At 47.5% G+C, this 15517-nt stretch overlaps 1 protein-coding gene across 2 annotated transcripts in view; it reads right to left on the reverse strand.

The window, feature by feature from the left end:
• The window catches only part of CCDC187 (coiled-coil domain containing 187), a 66817-nt gene extending 53534 nt beyond the window's left edge, over positions 1-13283 (reverse strand). Inside the window, exons 1-6 of one of the 2 annotated variants that reach the window (XM_054007869.1) lie at positions 12732-13283; positions 10388-10507; positions 8385-8483; positions 2293-2421; positions 889-1640; positions 415-509 (exon numbers count right to left, since the gene is read on the reverse strand). In XM_054007869.1, coding sequence (XP_053863844.1) covers positions 415-509; positions 889-1640; positions 2293-2421; positions 8385-8483; positions 10388-10507; positions 12732-13278 — 1742 coding nt within the window. In that variant the 5' untranslated portion in view covers positions 13279-13283. The remainder of the gene's footprint in view (positions 1-414; positions 510-888; positions 1641-2292; positions 2422-8384; positions 8484-10387; positions 10508-12731) is intronic. The other variant, XM_054007870.1, reaches the window with a different exon arrangement.
• Positions 13284-15517: the final 2234 nt, after the last annotated feature.

The following is a 15517-nucleotide window of genomic DNA, read 5'->3' on the forward strand; positions in this document are numbered from 1 at the left end:
CTTTTCTGGGGAAGATCTCAGAATGCTTTACAAGTAATAATTAGTTAGGCCTCAAGACCTCCCTGTGAAGTATCACTATCATCCTTTGACAGGCTGGTAAATTAAGGCACACAGAGATTAGGCCATTTTCTCCCCCAAACACATTAAGTTAGTTTCAGATCATGAAACCCAGAACTCCTGGCTCCCAGTGTCCGACTTCAACCTTTGCACTTGCATTAGTATGTGATGAGGCAGATTTTAATATGGGAACTGACAGCACCTGGTACATCAGACTCAAAGTCCTTTCTTGTTGCTGAGTAACCAGTGACCTTATTCATTACAGTTTAAAACAGAACACTTATGACAAATCTCCGGGACACGCTAGAGAAAGGGCTTAAGAGATGCACTTTTGTATCTCGATGGCTCATGTAATACCTGCTTCCCTGCTCCTCACTTCTCAATAAAGCACATGATGTTTTATGCACCCACTCCATAAAATTCCTTTCCAGGCTCCTTTTCATGGTCTGTTCCTGAAATGAAAGAATAACAATGTAATTGTTAACTAACTATGGAACAATAAAATACTGCTTGGTCTTCACCCCGTCTAACAGCTGGCCTACATAATCAGATAAGAGTCTACTACAGAGGCCGAGTAACGAAGCTATTCTTTCAGCTCAAGTAGTGGAAGCTTCTGCTTTTGCACCTAAAGATCAAGGGTTCCAACCCCACCGATGACCCACACAGCGATCATCATCATTAGAACTTGAATTCCTATATTTGCCCAGATATGACTCAATTTATATAAACACTTAAAATTGCCTCCAAACACAGTACAGCAGATCAGGATTTGATTTTTTTTGTTTCACTCTATCGCCATCCTTGTTCATTTAACTTCTTTTATGTACTTACTTGGGCAAGTTTATACTGAGAACCTTGTGTTGCAGGAATAATTCCCCTGTTTAAAGTCTGTGCCACCCCAGAACATGATTTCTTTGCAAAAGCTTCCTTCTGTTTCCTGTACAACTCTTGCAATCTCTGAGCTCTTGTTTCTCTGGCCTGCTTTAAAGACTTTTTCTCTTCTAGGTTTTTCTTCTTTCTTTCCTCAACCTTTCTGTGCATAAATTCATGCACTTCTTCTGGGCTGTAGGTGTGGGCTTTCCCTACGTTTACCCTCTTCTGAGCAGACTGGTTAACATTTTCCTTCTCGGACAGTTTCTGTCCTGGGCTGTTTGAGCCCTTACTTCTTGGAAGAGATGCACTTTTTCTTCCATTGCAATTTCTTGGCTCTATTCCAGCTTTCATTAACGAGGACCTGGTCTTGTCTCTGCTGTAATTGGAGCGAGTGATGCTGCTGATTTCAGTTGAAGGAGGATTGGTTTCTGGATATGGCTTTGAATCTTCTGCCTTTCCTGTTATGGTATCTTTCTGCGGCTTTGTACTTATGCATTCCTCACAAGATTGGTTTTGCAAATGTAGATCCCTTAGTATTTGCTTTGCATCTCTGGTCAGTGCATTGCTGGCAATTTCAATGGAACTGCTGGGTGTAGTCTGACAGCTTTTATGTGGAGGGCTGTTCCACATGTGATCACCTCCCCCGGGAACACCATTTTCTCTAGAGCTTTGTTCTATTTGTGGGGTTGCTATAAAATCTTTACCAGGTTCTGCAAAAACATTTTAAAGCAACAGTTAGTTTATTATTTTGGGGATGTATCATTTTCTGTATCGAACCTGGCAGTCACAAAACCGACTTTTTGCTAATGGTCTGTCTGTATTTGCATTTATAACTCTGGCTTTGCTGGGGTTTGTTACTTAGCAGTAAAACCTCAGTGGAGGTTGAAAAATCACTGCAGGTTTTTACTAGAAGTCAAAATTGTAAGGGCTCTTTTTGACATTGTAGTGGTCAGCTCTATGAATGATCTGTGAATTATGGACCTTCCACGTAAAAACAATTTAATACGTAAGAGCAGTTGCAGACTCCTTATCAAAAGGCCCTTTAGATAAGAACTCCATCTAAGGTCTTGGTTCAAACACAATGACACCATCAACTGGCCACATCTCCACAACCACTGTGGAGTCGTTGTGCCAGCTGACTACCAACACGTGATATCGTAACTGTTCCATGGGGCTGTTTAGTGGAGAGCCGGGGAATTGTAACCATTTTTAATCTCAGGCACTCATAATGACCTTGAAAAAACAATTTGCTTCATCTAGTTTCTGAAGGGGTGTTCAGACACTATTTTTTTTCTTTACCAAAATAAAAGACCAGGATCTCTCCCCTTCTCCTTACAACCCAGAAGTTACAGGTAACTCTACCAGAGTCATTTTTAGGGTTCCACTCTTCAGATGTGCTCCCCAGCTTTGTAAATTTAGGAAGTGGACCAAGCAACTTTTTCACCAGCTTCTGACCTTCTCGCCATGCAGAAGCACCAATCAGTTTGGATCCTGGAAAACAAAACACAGATGTGGGTTTTCTTCCTTAAAGTGCCCCCCCACCTTTTTTTTAACTTCCTCATAAGTCAGTTTCAAGGGATCACACTGGGGGGTGCTGGTGTGTGTGGAGGGGGGGACAATAGGTTCCAGTTAGAGCTAATCAAAATTTTTCATCAACATTTTGATATTCATCAGGCTATAAAAAAAAAGTAAGGCCTCTCAAATTTTAGACCTACACTCATAGGTGTGCGCACGGGGTGTGCCGAGTGTGCCCAGGCACACCCTAATGCAGGGGTGGGCAAATGGTCCCTCTCTCCCGGTGCGGCAAGCCACCGGCCCCTCCCCCACCTTCCCCCTCCCCTGGAGCCATGCCACCGCGCGTGCAGCGCTCTGGGGGCTGGGGTTGCGTGCTCCCGTGGGGCAGTGTTTGGCTCCGTGGGGAGGCTAGAAGTCTCATCTCATGGTAAGGGGTCCGGGGCCAGGGGGGTTGGCTAAGGGGTGGGGGCAGTCAGGGGACAGGGAGCAGGGTGGGTTGGATAGGGGATGGTATCCCATGGGGGTGGTTAGGGGTGGGGGGTCTCTGGAGGGGGCAGTCAGGGAGCGGGGGGGGGGTTGGATGGGGCATGGGAGTCCCGGGGTCTGTCAGGGGGTGAGGGGTGGATAGGGGTCAGGGGACAGGGAGCAAGGAGGGTCCTGGGGGGGCAGTTAGGATGGGGGAGTGGTCTCTGGAGGGGGTGGTCAGGGGACAAGGAGCTGGGGGGGTGGATGAGTTGGGAGTTCTGGGGGGGGCTGTCAGGAGGCAGGGGTGTGGAGAGGGGTTGGGGCGGGTAGGCAGGGAGCGGGGGGGGGTGTATGGGTCAGGAGTTCTGGGGGTCCTGTCAGGGGGCGGGGAACAGTTGGATAGGCATGGGACTCCCGGGGGTCTGTCCAGGAGCGTGGGTGTGGATAAGGGTTGGGACAGGTAGGGGGTAAGGTCCTAGGGGGGTAGTCAGGGGACAAGGAGCAGGGAGGCTTAGATAGGGGGTGGGGTTCTGGGGGGCAGTTAGGGGCAGGGGTCCCAGGAGGGGGTAATCAGGGGACAAGGAGCGGGGGGGTTAGGGGTTCTGAGGGGGGAAGTAGGAGGGAGTGGATGGGGCGGGGCTAGGGCGGGGCTCCCTGGGTGCACACCCTAATGAAATGGGCTGCGCACACCTATGCCTACACTCCCTATTGGGGTCCATTTACAGTGTGGCCAAGTGCCATCTTGTGGAGCCTGCAGGCACGTAAGAGGAAGTGGGCTAGAAAGAGACCTGGGGACTGACAGAGTTAAGCGGTTCTCTGGATACAAGATTGAATCCTATTTTTTTCCATCATGTTCCTGTGACTGTTAAAAGCATTTTGCTGAAACCTGAGACTCCCTGAATCCTTGTGGCTACTAGATAAAGAAAAGCTTGTGAGTTTCCCGAGCCGTATCTATTGTCAGGTGCAGCAAGGGCTTGGACACGATGGGCTGTAGAAGGTGTCGAGGGTGTTAACAGCGTTGCCACCTGTCCAGGCTTTCCCTGAGTCTGCGCTTTTTTTGAGGCAGCTGTCTGGGGAAATTTGTAAGGGTGTTCAGTACATACGTCCAGTTGTAAGTTCTTAGGATCATCCCAGATGCCCCATTTTTTGTACCTCCGAGGTGGGAACTGTAGGTGTTGAATGGGAACATGATTTTATTTTTGATTATTTCAACCTCACTAGAGTAAACTAATTTATTTTTAAACAGAGGAGGATCAGCAGGATACAGTATAGAAGGATCAATGAGCCATACAGCATGAGAGGCTGTGTATAATGCAAAAATAAATGACACCGCATGAGGCACAAATGAATAATTCTTCCTTAATACGTGGTGTCACATAATAGACAACATTTATCAAAGTTTTACTTCATAATTTCAGATTATATTCACGGGATGCCAATACTCCCACCGGTATAATTATGTATTTATACCAAACACCTCATCAGCGGAGTGTGAAGTTGGCTAAACAGACGTATTTTTTCCACATGCCAAAACCCCCTGAAGTTTTCCCTGGACAAAAGTTTTTAACAAAGTTATGAAGAGGTTTGAAAGGGACAATTTTGTTAAGGTGAAACAGACACTGGGCCAGATTTACAAAGGCAGCCAAAGATGCAGATGGGTATCAGGTTGCAAAAAGCTAAAGCATCCACGGATCCATGTGTGCTTTGAGCTGGGATGTGATTCCTGACTGGAGGAGAACTGCTCCCGCTAGCTCTGATGGAGCTAGCGTGCTAAAAATAGAGGGCAGCTGTGACGGAGCAAGCAGCGAGAGAGGCTAGCCACCCCGGGTACGTTTGAAACCAGAGGCATGTACTTGGGGCGGCTAGCCCCTCATGCTGCCGCAGCTACAGTGAGTATTTCTCCTCGAGCTGGGAATCACATCCCTGCTCCATGTGTAGACATCCACCTAAGGGAGTTAGGGTTTCAGTGGGAGGCAGGAGGAGCCTAGCTGTCTTTATAAACTCCACTAAATAAATCTGGCCCGTTATTAAAGCGACCTTTTGGGAGATTGGCTGGTTACGGGTTTATACAAGCATACTCAGCGTTCCTGTATAAATGTCAACTGCAAGATACTGGGCCAGCGTAACTGGGCACAGCTCTATTGATTTCAATGGAGTTACGCCCATCTACACCAGCTGAACTTCTGGCCCTGTATCTGTCACACACACACTGCAACCCCTAGTGCCAGTCTGTGGCTTCGGGTTCACCACTAACTCCTGGACTCATCTTTGCTAGACAATTAGGTCATGTTAGAAAACAAATCAGCTTAACTAACATGACATTCAGCACAATGTCGAGTCCATGTAGCTAGGGAGACAGGAAGAGCACCACCCACGGAATGACTGACATCACTTCCTGCAGCATCTTGTAGTTACTCTGGATGGCTCCAGTCCAGGTATTGACCAGACCACCCAAAGTGGTACCTGCAAACTCTAGCAACAGCCAGGGGGTTGAGACTCATCGATATTTTGAATGAATCAACTTTCTGGCCTATTTCTCTGTCTAGTTTTGCCATAATAGAAATGCAGGTGGTGGTTAGTATGCAGTTTTAGATCTTAAATATCTGTTAGAATTTCTCTAAATGCAACAGACAAAAACTAAAAAGGGCTCTAAGCACTTTTCCCTCCCCCAGCGATGTCTAATTTCAATTAAATCTTTATTTTGTTTAATCCGCACAATTTTTAATAACTACAAAAACTTGTGTCAAAATTTGAGAACAGATTGAATCCCCGATGAAAATGCCTGCCTAGAGGGAAACCATCTTAATTTAAATATTCTGTAATTCTTTTTGCTTTCTATGAACAGATGAATATTTTATAGCCGTTGCGACTTAACTTTTTGTTAACTACAGCAAATTTATAATTCATCAAATTCCCAAGTACTTTGCCTCTGACCCCTGACCCCTCATTCATCTCTTCTTAGCCCTGCCCTGGCTTCTTCACTGACAGAAACTAATGGCCAATAAAGACATCCTGACACTGGCAGTTACAATGATGAATGTTTCATATAGCATGGTCTTATTATGACCCAGTCTCTGAGGAAGATCAAGCCATTTTTCAAGCAATCCATTAAAACAAAAAACCCAGGGAGAAGAAAATTATTTTATATTTCATGCATTTTAAATAGCACTTTGGTAACAGAATGCACTACGCAGCTACATTCATAACCTCATCTGCATAGTGTTAGATGGGGGATCCTTTTGCTTTTTTCTGAAGTCACATACTTTGTACTCTTGATGGTGTTAAATACCTTTGCTTTAAATAATCTGCACATCCAGTACCCCTTGCTTGTTTTCTTCAAAGTTTCATAGAATCCTAGAAATGTCAGGCTGGAAGGGACCTCTAGAAATCATCAATTCTAGCCCCCTGCACTGTGACAGGACCAAGTAAACCCAAACCATCCCAGACAGGGCTTTGTCCAGCTTGTTTTTAATGCTTGCAATGATGGAGAATCCCTTGGAAACTTATTCCAGAGTTTAACTACCCTTATAGTTCTAGCTAACCTAAATCTCCTTTGCCTCAAATTGAGCCCATTACTTCTTGTCCTGCCTTCAGTAGACATGGAGAACAACTGGTCACTGTCCTCTTTATAACATATATAACACATGGGAAGACTATCAGGTTGCCCCTCAGTCTTCTTTTCTCAAGACTGAACATGCCCAGTTTTGTCAACCTTTCCTCATAGGTCAGGTTTTCTAAATCTTTTATCATTTTTGTTGCTCTCCTCTGGACTCTCCAATTTCTTCCCATTCTTCCTAAATTGTTATGCTCAGAACTGGACATGAAACTTCAGCTGGGGCCTCACCAGTGCTGAGTAGAGCAGGACAATTACCTCCCGCATCTTACATACAACGCTCCTGTGAATACACCCGGGAATCCTATTAGCCCTTTTTTTTGCAGCTGCATCACACTGACTCCTACTCAGTTTGTGGTCCACTATCACCCCCAGATCCTTTTCAGCAGTACTACAATCAAGTACTACGAGTTTGAATGCAGCTGTTTCCAAACCAAAAGGATGGCATTAAATGGGCAAAGTGGCTTGATTTCAACAATAAAACTTTGTACTTAGAAATAGAGATGAGGAGAGGGTGTGGTGAAGTTAAGACTCCCACTTCTAACACTGACTTGCGGCAAAACAGTGGATAAATCAGCCACTTTCTCTGTACTTCAGTTTCCCAGCCTGTAAAATAGAGGTGATGGTCCTTTGCACTTCTACAGCACTTTGATTTCAGGAACACCAAACACTTTACAAGTCCTAATGAAGTAAGACTCACAAATCCCTTTGAATGCAAAGTATTACTAAAAATGGCAGGGATTGTCCTATGGCCAGGACTGTCAACGGAGCATAAGAAAATGTAGTGCTCAGCCTCCCCAGGTGCCTTTGGAAAGCCCAGCCTATATTTATTGTCGTCCTAATACTTTGAAAGCCTATAGCAGCTCGTGCATAAGGGTCTCAAAGCACTTTGCAGCTAAACCTCTAAATACCATTGTGAGGGTGTCCATGCTGCAACAGCACTGCTATGGGGCTGCGCTGTGTCACACTAGCACCAGAGTGCAGTTGTTTCCTGTATCGATGGAAGGGGGGGTTTCCGCTGCTGTAGTTGATCAATCACTCCGAGGCAGTAGCTAGGTCAACCGAAGAATTCTTCCATCGACCTACCCACATTTACACTGGGGGTTAGGTCAACCTAACTACAGGGCTCTGGGTGTGATATTTTTCACAGCTCTGAGCACCGTAGATAGGTCAATCTAATTTTTAAGTGTAGACCAGGCCTGACAGAATGTCACGCCTCACTTAAATACAGCCACTTCTGGGGTGCAGCAGGACAGCTGTTTTAACAATGTGGCAACACAACAGTTTAGAAGAGAAAATAACTCACACCATACCCCACTGAAACTAGAGAAGGACTCTTGGATAAGCAGAATGGAGTTATCTGTGTCATAATTTGGCCACGGGTGTAACCAATATCCCTGCAAACCCCCGCATGGGATTTCAAATGACTAGAACTGCTCCTAATCTTTTATTTCTCAGCCCAAAGATGGCACCCCAGTAGCCACAGTCCTGAGTCCAGTCTATCTACTAGACCACACGGCTTTCCTATCAATGGACCACTGAAGCTGAGACTTCTGCTTTTCTGCCAATTTATTTTATTGCTGTTATCTCATCCTCCCCCCACCAAATTTTCACCCCTGCCCTTAGATGACTGTTTTGGCCACCAGTTCCGTTATGTCACTGCCTTTGTTACTTCATGCAGAGTGCCTTGGCCAATGGACCATGATCCTTGACTGTGGTTCCCAGGAGTTCATGTGTATAAAGTACAACATAAATAAACAACATGAGATTTTGCCAGCTGGACATTTTCTTAAGCACCTTTGCCCATCTCCCCCCTATTAATCCATGTCATTGTGTCAGCCCAAATAATTTGCCTCTTTACCTTTCTCTTTCAGTGTTTTCTCTGGGACAGGAGACTTGGATGAACTCTGTTCTTGCTTGGGCCTTTGACTTCTGCTTGTCATGCGTCTGTCTCTTTGGTCTTGACCCATAGGAAAAGACAGAAAAAACTGAGCTTAGAAATGCAATCAAATTGCAAACATGACCCCTTTTGCTGATATACCCAACACTGTGAAATTAACATAGATAGACTTTAGACAGTCGAATTAGTGGCATGTTTCCACAAGCTGTCTTTTCATTGCCAGCTGCATTCCTAAGGTTGTAAAGATAACGAATTGGCTTTCACTGTTTTATTGTGCCATGCTTTGTAGAAGAATGGTTCAGAATTAATTTAATACCAAGTTGCAGCGTTGAAAGCAAGATGGAGCCCAATCCAATTCACCCTGAAGAAAAAGGGAGTCTGTCCACTGATCCCTCCCAGGCATTTTTTTAGCATCACTTCACTTTCATTCTCCCTATTCTTGAGGCCACCTGTTGCTGCCATCCTGCTTTTGGGCAAGGAGTAAGGACCAGCCCTTTTTGAACTTATTCATGACCGTCTTTAATTGGCTGGAGAGGCCTCTTGAGTGGTGAAAGCACTCCCTGCTTCTGAGCACGCTGGCAGACCAGAGGACAAAAGAAAGATCTCTGATCTAAACCTACATCTTCTGCGTAGCCCTGGGTCCATGCTATGGCTTTGTGACCATGCAGGGACCTAGTCGCTCACGGCCATTTGCCATGAATCTGTTTTCATAAAATTCTAGAGGTGGAACTAAGGCCACCCTAGCTGTGGCTGCGGCCTCTGCTCCCAGGATTTCTTTTGCTTTCTCTATCTACCTTAGGTACTTATATGATCCCTGTGATGGGGCTTAACTCCTTAGCCTACAAGGCTAGTGAATACACCAATCAGTCATGCTCTGCACCTGGGGAGGTGAGGCGCCAACTGGCTGCCGGGCAGAGCTAAGCCAAAATCAGTAGGCTGAAGGAGCTCAGTTGAGAGGGGAGAGACTGCAGAGGAGACCGGTTTCTCTAGCTGCAAGGAGCCCAGGGCTAGGGGACAGACAGACAATGGAGGCAGTGCACTACAGGGGCAGGATAGGCTCCTGCCAGGGAAGCCCTGAGATACGGGTTTTGCGAGTACAAGGAGAGGACTTCAGTAGCTCAAGGGGGCAAAAGAATTATCCAGATTCATTTGGACTTGTTTGGGAGACCCCAGAAGGGGTTTGAGCTTTATAACTTGGTCACCGGGCTGCGCCACAAAAGACCTGGAGTAGAAGGTAGGCAGGAAACATGGAAGACAGCGGCAATACCCCACACTGCTGCAAGGGGGCGCTCCAAGGGTGAGCACGCGCAACAACAACCCCCATGACTAGAGTGAGCCCCTCACAATGCTCTTTGTATTTATCCTTGCAATACCCCTGTGAGATAGGGCAGTGCTATTGTTCCCATTTACAGATGGGAAACTGAGGCACAGAGCGACTAAAGCCAGGTCTACACTGAAAAATCCACCCCCCTGAGCAATGCAGTTATACCGACTTACCCCCTGGTGTAGACAGCGCTATGTCAGCAGGACAGCTGCTCCCATCGACAGAGCTACAGTCTCTGTGGAGGTGGATTAACTATGCCGACGGGAGAAGCTCTCCCTTCAGAATAGTAGCATCTTCCCTAAAGCACTACACTGCAGCTTTTTAAATGTAGACCTGCCCTACGTGACTTGTCCAAGGTCACACAGGAATCTCTGATAGAGCAGAGAATTGAGCCCACATCATCTGAGTTCCAGGCTGGCACCCTAACCACTGGACCATCCTTCCTCTCTTCTTCAGCTGCTCTAATTTTAAATGACCCAAGTAAGGAGGGTTCCACCACTTTCTTTGGGAAGAGTATTACGTCTGACTAGGGGAAAGGTTCTTTGGATATTCAGCCCAAATTTTCATTTGCAGAATTGATATCTCATGCATGCAAAATCCCCTTTAGCAAATAGTCCGTTGTGCTATTAGCAGCACTAACCTGGACTCTTGTTTTTATAATCCCCACTTTGTCTGGTGGTGGCCACTTCTTCAAATTCTGATATTCCAGTCTCTTCATCTGCAGAAGAATGAGCAACCTTCAGTTTTACAGCACTAAAACCTAAACAAATGGAAAATGAAAAGCAGTCACTCTACAGTGAGACACAAGGGCTGTTGGCCGATAATGATGTGTTCAAGCATACTTATCAAAACCAATTCCAGCTTATATCTGACCCAGGGCCACCCAGAGGATTCAGGGGGCCTGGGGCAAAGCGGGGGAGCTGCGGCGCTTATACTCACCCGGCGGCAGTCCGGGTCTTCGGCGGCATTTCGGTGGTGGGGGCCCTTCAGTCGCTCCACATCTTCGGCAGCACTGAAGGGCCCCCCACCGCCAAAAACCTGGACCACTGCCGGGCCAGGGCTCGTGGGGCCCCTCTGGGGCCCGGGACAAATTGCCCCACTTGCCTCCCCCCCCAAGCTGCCCTGATCTGACCTGGTCCTGGAGTGGCAACGGGGTTTCATGACTTAGTTTCAATCTCACTTGGTCCTGTCAACAATGAGTGATCAAACTGTGGTTTAAAGTGTATCAGTCTGGACTGGTTTAAATTCTGTTTAATGCAGGCTCAGTAAAGATCCTGGGTTTGGCCCCAGTGTAGATTAGGTTCCCACCCAGAGGGCAATGGTGTCAATTGCAGAACTTGGTTTTTGTGATGCTGATACTTGTCTACAGGGAACTGGACTGAGACCCAGCACTTCACTTCATGCTGGCCACTGAACAGCATCACAATGTAAACAGCTATTTCTGGGAACACCAGTGACTGTCAATGGGGCTGGGGCTCTAAATCCTAGGAGAGTGCCCAGGGATAATTGAACAAACTGAATTAATTGTTGGGTTGCAATAGCAATGGGAAAGCATTATTAGTGTATGAATAAGACTGGTTGCCATGCTTAGTTTTTCAGCCTGTCTTCTATATTCTGATGTAACCTTAATATTCCCCATCATCTGAAACAGCAGCCAGGCTGGCAGGCTAATCTAAACACACAAGCATCCTTGCTGCTGAGTCTGGGCCATCATTCACTTGCAGAGACCGGACATCTTAAATCACTCCAAAGCAGAGTGACAATTAACGGAGTACAACCCTCTAAGGCCAAGTTAGGCTCCCTTGTCCCAGCTTTGCTGCTAACATTTGTTTTCAGAACCGTTCTAGTGCTGCTGAACAAGCTGTTAAATCCTCAGTGGTGCGTTCTGAACCGCACAGCTCCTGTTTTAACTCCTCTGCGATGCCCCCTCCAGGCTGCTGTGCTGCCAATTCTCATGCATGGCAGGAGTCTCTTTCCATGTTTTTTATCTGACAAAGGTTTGCTATCGTTCGCAGGGAAGGCAGAGTGGATCCTCCATGCTGACAAGTCAAAAGAACAATAAAATGGACTGACCCTTCCTCTATTATTTCTTAGTAACACCTAGCTCACGTCTAGCACGCCTCATCCACAGATCTTAAAGCATTTCACACAGGAAGTCAGTATCATTATTCCCATTTTACAGACCGGGAAACTGAGGAGCAGAGAAGTGACTTGTTCCAGGTCACCCAGCAAAGCAGTCACCCAGGAATAGAATCCAGCTCTCCTGAGTCCCTTTCCAATGCTCTATCCACCAAAAGAGGCAACTACCTAAGCAATTTCTTTTATGTCTACATGCGAGCAAAGCTGTGAAACTGAAGGGCCAATGAGTCAGTGGTGGCCCTCCACTGTGTGAAGCTGGTGGAAGGAGGATTCTGTTTTTGTGGGGGGAGGGGGAAGAAGGAAACATTTTTGTGGCAGGTTCTTGATTTAAGTCCTGGCTACTCAAAGCTACATAGAGACTTGGACATGTTGGAAAGTAAAGCTCACAGGTGGATGAATGGGCAGGTGGCCATTTCAGATGGCGGGAGGGAGGAAGGGGAAGGAGTACATGAAGGTGTGATGTGGACAGGATGGGATGGTGTGGCAGCCAGGGGGTTAATGTGCAGATAACACTAATATGTCATTGCTTCTGGGTCCATTTCTTGGATCCCTATGCCTGTAAGGCCTGTAACCCTTCGTTACCAGGAGTCCAAAAGCACAGGGCTCAAGGGGAGAGAGAAAAAACAACTACACTATAAACCACCACCATGAATTGACCTTTTTGGTAACTCTCCCTGTTCTAAAGTCTGGCATCCCGGGCCCCACCCCCATTCCCAACGCTAGAAACAAGTGCTGGGAAGGAGGAAGCGTCTATTCTAGCAGGTGCTGGGCCTTGCAGGCTGCTGCCTGGCACAGCGTGGGCCTCTTCTCAGGCAGCACTCAGTAGGCACTAGACTGGCACTGACCTCTGTAAACTGGGGCTGGAGGAGCAAAGGCCACTTTGCGAACCTTCCTCTTCAGGGGCCCTAGATGCAGCAGTTCCCTGGCATAGCTGGCACTGGGTTGCTTCGCTTCCTGAATCAGACGTTGGTGTCGCTGCTTCTGCTCCCGAATTCTCTCTCTGAGTCGCTCTAGCTTGTTGTCGGGTGATCTTCTCCTCAGTACCTGCTGCTTCTGAGCAATGGGACTATTGCAGGGAAAAAGGGGGCCCATGGCAGGCAGGGCTGCCGGGCACAGGGGAGTGTGGCTCCAGACTGCACAGGGGGCAGCTTGCTTGCTGTCCTCAGGGGAAGAGGGCAGAGGCCGTGGGGAGCGGTGAGCTCCCTCCATCTGTTCTATGGGGCTCTTCTTGCCTGTGTTTACCTGGTCACTAAAACTGCCCCTGCTTCCCAGTACGCTTAGAGTCTCTGGACCCGACTGAGTGCCAGCTGCAGCTCTGCCGCCTTGGACGTCCATTCTGCCGGGGCTGCATGTTGAAGAGGTTGGCTCCCTGCTGCAAGGCAGATGCATCATTCTGGCTGATCCATTCCTCACAGCCTGGCTCTCAAAGGTCTGGTTCTCTGGCCAAGCAGGAGAAACACTTGCACAATTTTCCCTGTTTAGAGAGAGGAAAAAGAGCCTGAATGCACCAAGCACCTAGAGTCTCCTCCGTTTACAGCCCTCGCTGTGGCACTGCAGCGGGGTGCACCTTACACACCGTGTGTAGCACTGGCAGCAGCAAGGAGGAACAGCGCTGGCCACCCTGCTGCTTACCCCACTGCCCACTCAGGCTCCTGACAGAGGGGCTGCAGGGCCAAATCTGAGTGAGCACAGTGGGCAGTGGGGTGGCTGGTGCTTCTGCTCCGAGCCACTGCAGTGGGGCCAGCTCCTGCTTCAGGGCTCCCCCCAGAGCCCTGCTGGGCCTTGTCCTGCTTCCAGCAGCCTGCGTCCCCTCTGATGGATGGGGAGTGACACAGCACCTGGGCAGGCCGATCTCAAAGGCAGGATCTGAGCATGGGGCGGAGTTGGCGGGCGAGGCCCTGGGGCCAGCGGCTGCAACAGGGATGGCTGTACAGGGATTAATGATGTGTACTATGGGAAAGATTTCTGGGGTCGCCTCTGCTCCTGCGTGGCAGCTGGGCAGGGCTCTGGTCTAGGGCTAGGCAAAGAAAGGCAGCTAATATACCCAGAAGTGTTCCCCAGCCCCAAGCCACACAGGGCCTGAGAATTAGCTCACTGGAGTGTACGGAAAGGTGCCCATTAGGTTCACTGGGTTTTGACTCAGGCATATAATCTGCTGTTTGTAGTGAATGTTTGTGCCCCTAGTTCACCCTCCTCTCCCATCCCGACTAAGCCTTTCCTTGGGGGCTTTCCCAGCCCCCTAGATCAGCGCAGAGGGGCCCGTGTGAAGCCCATTGACATCAGCCGGGCTCTGTGTGGAGTAGGGTCTGCCCTCGTAGATCCTAGATCCGAATGCAGGATCTGGGCCTTAGGGAGGAGGACTGTCATTGTTTCAATGGAGCGTGCATCTTGCCCTCCATTGCTGTCATACTGTATTCACTGAACTTCCGGACTTTAATGCTGCAGCCAGTGATGGAAAGTCTCAGAAGCTTGGTGTTAGTTAAACCCCAGGACTGAATCTGATCCCTCATTTCCCCTGTCTAATGGTAACTCTTGTTGGAAAAGAAAGGAAATTCCTCTTCAAAAGCAGTCAGCAAGGCAAAGCATCCATTCCCTTGTCACAGATCGGCTCCATGTGCCTCTCTTGCTTTTCCCATTAACAAGACAAGAGCCTAGGAGTTAAGCTGTCACCTTGAGAATGGTGCAGTGCCCCGGTGCTTTGGGAGAAATAGCAGCCATAAATATAGCAGAGAAATCAGCTTCAGTGTTTTGCTGCCAATAAACTCTCAGGTGTGAATGTGAAAATAAAACCCACAAACTGAGTTCTTGTCACTTGGTTTTCATCAGTGATCTGGTGAAACTCCCTGCTTCCTTCCTTAGCCTCTTTTGGCTTTTCAAGAATTGTTTTAAAGACTGCCTTTGCTGCAATAAAAGTGGGTATTGACACGGAGAGAACTGTCCTGCTATAAAATCCTAATGGAGATGAGTCATGGGTAGTTTTTATCTTGATATCGCTGTTTGAGATTAACAACATACCGCCGGCCTGTGCCTTATCTCCATAGACTCCCTGCACCTTACATCCACTGGGATTTCACCTCCTTAGCTACAGCTCCCCTCCAGTTAGTGCTTTCTCATTAAGAGCAGTGTAGCTTTTCCCTTTGTTTTCCCCTCCCTGCTGCAGACAACCAGCCAATCAATCCCAGCATTGTTTCTCCAATAAATCAGAACTCACCCGGGCTCCTGGCTTTCTGAGCTATGGCATAATTCCAATCTTCATGGTCAAATTTGTTTTCAATCCTCTGTAACTGTAAAAAGGCAAATTTCCCTTTCAAAAGGGACATAGGCTGTATTTCTCTGGTAGCCTTTTGCTGGCATACGTTGCTTCTCTGATTAATTTTTTCCTCCCAGCTACTGTGTGTGTAAACACTGGCATGTCTAGGCATGTTACTTTTGGTATTTTCTACAGTTGGAAGGAATGCAGTTGACTGGAAAGATAAGGGACAGAAACACTTCTCTCCATTATCTACACTGGTAGGCCTAATAGATTTTTAAAAAATGTATTAAAGCTAATGTTAAAATTATCTAATACATAGGTTAAGGAAAGAGTGTGTCTACATCTGGGTCTAATGCTCCTAAACCCAGTTCTAATCCG

The sequence above is a fragment of the Malaclemys terrapin genome, chromosome 17 (assembly GCF_027887155.1).
Source record: "Malaclemys terrapin pileata isolate rMalTer1 chromosome 17, rMalTer1.hap1, whole genome shotgun sequence".
Taxonomy (NCBI): Eukaryota; Metazoa; Chordata; order Testudines; family Emydidae; genus Malaclemys; species Malaclemys terrapin.